The sequence below is a fragment of the Marmota marmota genome, unplaced genomic scaffold (genome assembly GCF_001458135.2).
Source record: "Marmota marmota marmota unplaced genomic scaffold, marMar, whole genome shotgun sequence".
In the NCBI taxonomy this organism is placed as follows: domain Eukaryota; kingdom Metazoa; phylum Chordata; class Mammalia; order Rodentia; family Sciuridae; genus Marmota; species Marmota marmota.
Genome location: NW_026000196.1, coordinates 5167432 through 5170651, shown reverse-complemented (window position 1 = coordinate 5170651; position 3220 = coordinate 5167432). Strand labels below are relative to the sequence as shown.

Genomic DNA, 3220 nt, shown 5'->3' with positions numbered 1-3220 from the left:
AGAGTGAGCTCCCTACAACCTGGCTCCTTTGCCAAGAGATGCCCCACAGGGCCAGTGTGCACCGTGGAGCCTCAGACCTTCTCAGCATGGACCACCAGCTGCCAGAGGTGACCTGCAGATTGCAGTCCTGACTCCTGGTGAGGTATAGCTCCCTTGGTGGCTTGCCTGCCTCTACTCCCAACCCTCTTCTGCGTTCCACTCTACAAAACAGCCTGTTGACAAATTGATATCCCACCCCCCATGGAGTCTGGAGAGGTGGTGGGACATGCCCTTGGCCAGTGAGTGGTGGTTGCAGGCTTGGGACCCTGGGTTTTCTGCTTTCAATGCATTGACCCTTTCCCCAACTATCCCAGGGCCCCTGGTGTTGTGGAAGTGCAGGGAAAGTGGTGCAGTTGGCTTCCTGCTCCCTCGCTTCATGTAGGGTGGGTGCTTCTAGAAAAGCTTACCTTCCACTGTGCCAGGACCTGCTCTGTGCGTGGCATCACAGCAGCCCCAGCTCACACCACCTGTGGGAGCCACTGTGTCCACAGTTGTCCAACCTCCACCTCTGAGGAATTTCCTAGCACTCAGCACCGCAATCCTGCCAGCAGAATTGGGAAGAAATGCACCTGCAGGCAGACGCCGTTGCACAGGTGCAGGGAGGGCTGGCAGGCTAGGCATCTCTCCCCTCCTTTGCTCTTTGGGGTTCCAGCCCCACAGTGCATCCTGTGCATCCCAGCGTCCTGCCTCCCAGCTAACCCACTCGTGCTCCTGCTTGGTAATGTCTGGAAGCTCATCTAGAAATCCTTTATTTACATTTTCGCTTAGAAAAAAATATACAGATCTGGTGCCCTATTGATTCCTCAGTTTTGTGGGGAAGGTGAGAGAATGTTCAGGGCGGCTCCCTCAAGACCGTCCATTGTCCATCAAGGGCTTCTGCTCATCTGGCCCTAGAGCTGGGCTTCCCTGAGATCATCCCCAGGGCCCTGGGTGACAGGTGCCATGCCGGGCCTGGGGTGGGTTTGGCACAAGGGGCAGGGGCTGGGAGGTACTTGGACAGCCTGGCCATTAGAAACTAGAGGCCCCACAGGCCAGAGACTTCGTCATTGAGGGGAGGACACTGGTGTCTCGGGCTCTGAAAATGGAGGCCCTGCCACAGACTGGTGGGACAGAGAGTCATGGGCACCTCACTAGGGGCCAGGTGGCTTGAGGACAGGAACAATTATTGGCTTCTTTCTGTGAACCACTTGAGCACTGTGTCCTTGTTTTCCTTCACCCACTTGATATTGGCTTTCGTCTTCTCCAGGGCTTGCTCCAGAGCCCGGGTGCCTGAGCCAAACCCAGTGTCCATGTTCTCCATCTTGAACCTCTCCAGCTGCCAGGAAAACAAAGATGGTCAGTTCCAAACTGGATCTTTTTTTGAGGGGTTGGGGAGGACTGGGGATTGAACCTAGGGGTGCTCTACCACTGAGCTACATCCCAAACCCTTTTTATTTTTTTATTTTTTGAGGCAGGGTCTCACTAAGTTGTTGAGGCTGTCCTTGAACTTGCGATCCTCCGGCCTCAGCCTCCTGAGTATCTGGGATTACAGGAAGTGCCACTATACCAGGTTCCAAGCCAGGTCTCTAAAACAGCCTGGAGGACAGGAGAGGGTCTCCCAGTCCTCAGGCTTCTCACTACCACCTGGAGGTAGCCTGGACTGGAGACTACACCTTGATCCCTGGATAGGGAGGGCCAGTCCTTCACCTCTCCGGGGGCAAAGTTCTAATCTATCCAGAGGTTGCAAAATGACAGCCTCAGGCAAAGCTTGGCTCGGGAAGGGATTGGGCCTTCTCTTTGCAATATTTCATTGAGTTGATCCTCCTGTATAATCTCAATCCAATCAAGAAGGGAGAAAGGGACAAATTAAAAAACGCCACATGGAAGCAACAGTCAATTCAAACATGTGGAAATTTCTAAACCATAAGTGTTCCAGTTGCCTCAATAAATATGTAGCTTTAAAAAAGGGTGGGGGTGAGGGTGTCACTCAGTAGTAGGGTGAAGCCCTGGATTCAATCCCCAGTACCCTCCAAAAACAGACAGACAGACATACTATTACACATTAAAGAGGTATCAGTACTAGAGACTCTAGCCAGGTCAATTAGGTAAGAAAATGGAATAAAAGATATCTGAAAAGGAACAAGTAAAACTCTCTCTGTTCACAGATAACATATAACATGATTTTGTATACACAGAATCTTTAAGGAATGCATAAAAGAACTAGAAGGGTTGAGATGTAGCTCAGTGGTAACGCGCTTACCTAGCATGATAGAAGCCGTAGGTTCAATCCCCAGCACCCGGCCCCCCAAAAAGAGTGAGCTACTAATCAATTTATCAAAGTTGTAAAATACAAGAACAATGTATAAAAATCAACTGTACTCCTACACACTGGCAATGAAGTCTGAAAATGAAATTTTAAAATTCCATTTATAACAGCATCAAAACCTAAATACTTAGGAATAAATTTGACAGAAGCAGCACAAGACTTAAAACTTTGGTTAAAACTACAAAACACTGTTGAAGGTAATTAAAGAACACCTAAATAAAAGGAAAATAGGACCAAAAAGTAAAATCTATGTTCATGGGTTGGAAGATTTAATCTTATTAAGATGTCTATAAGGGGCTGGGGAAGTAGTTCAGTGGTAGGATGCTTGCCTAGCATGTGTTAGACAAAAATTAAAATTAAAAAAGTAAAAATTTAAAAATTCAATAATCCCCAAATTGATAAAGAAATTCAATACAATCCCTATTAAAATCCCAACTGCTTTTTTTTTTTTTTACAGAAATTGACAAGCCAATCTTAAAATTCAGACGGAAATGCAAGCAAGGATCCCAGAATAACCAAAACAATTTTGAAAATGAACAAAGTTGGAGGATTCACACCGATTTCAATTTCACTCACATCAATTTCTTTGTAGGTCTGACTACAGACCCACAATGATCAAGACAGTATGGTGCTGTCATCGGATAGAAATACATATCAAAGCCAGCCCGTGATGTATGTCTGTAATCCCAGCTGCTCAGAAGGCTGAGACAGGAAGTCTCAGCAATTTAGCCAGGCACTTAGCAACTCATTGAGACCCTGTCTCTAAATGAAATCCAAAAAAACGGCTGGGGATGCACCCCTGGGTTCAATCCCTAGAAGAAAGAGAGAAAGAGGGAGAGAGAGAGAGAGAGAGAGGGAGGGAGGGAGGAAGGAAGG

General features: G+C 47.4%; 1 protein-coding gene across 1 annotated transcript in view; it reads right to left on the bottom strand.

The window, feature by feature from the left end:
- Positions 1 to 772: 772 nt before the first annotated feature.
- LOC107148428 (alanyl aminopeptidase, membrane) overlaps positions 773 to 3220 on the bottom strand; it is a 26729-nt gene continuing 24281 nt past the window's right edge. The window contains exon 21 of the mRNA XM_015493071.2: positions 773 to 1354. Within this exon, the coding sequence (XP_015348557.1) occupies positions 1202 to 1354 (153 nt within the window). The 3' untranslated portion in view covers positions 773 to 1201. The remainder of the gene's footprint in view (positions 1355 to 3220) is intronic.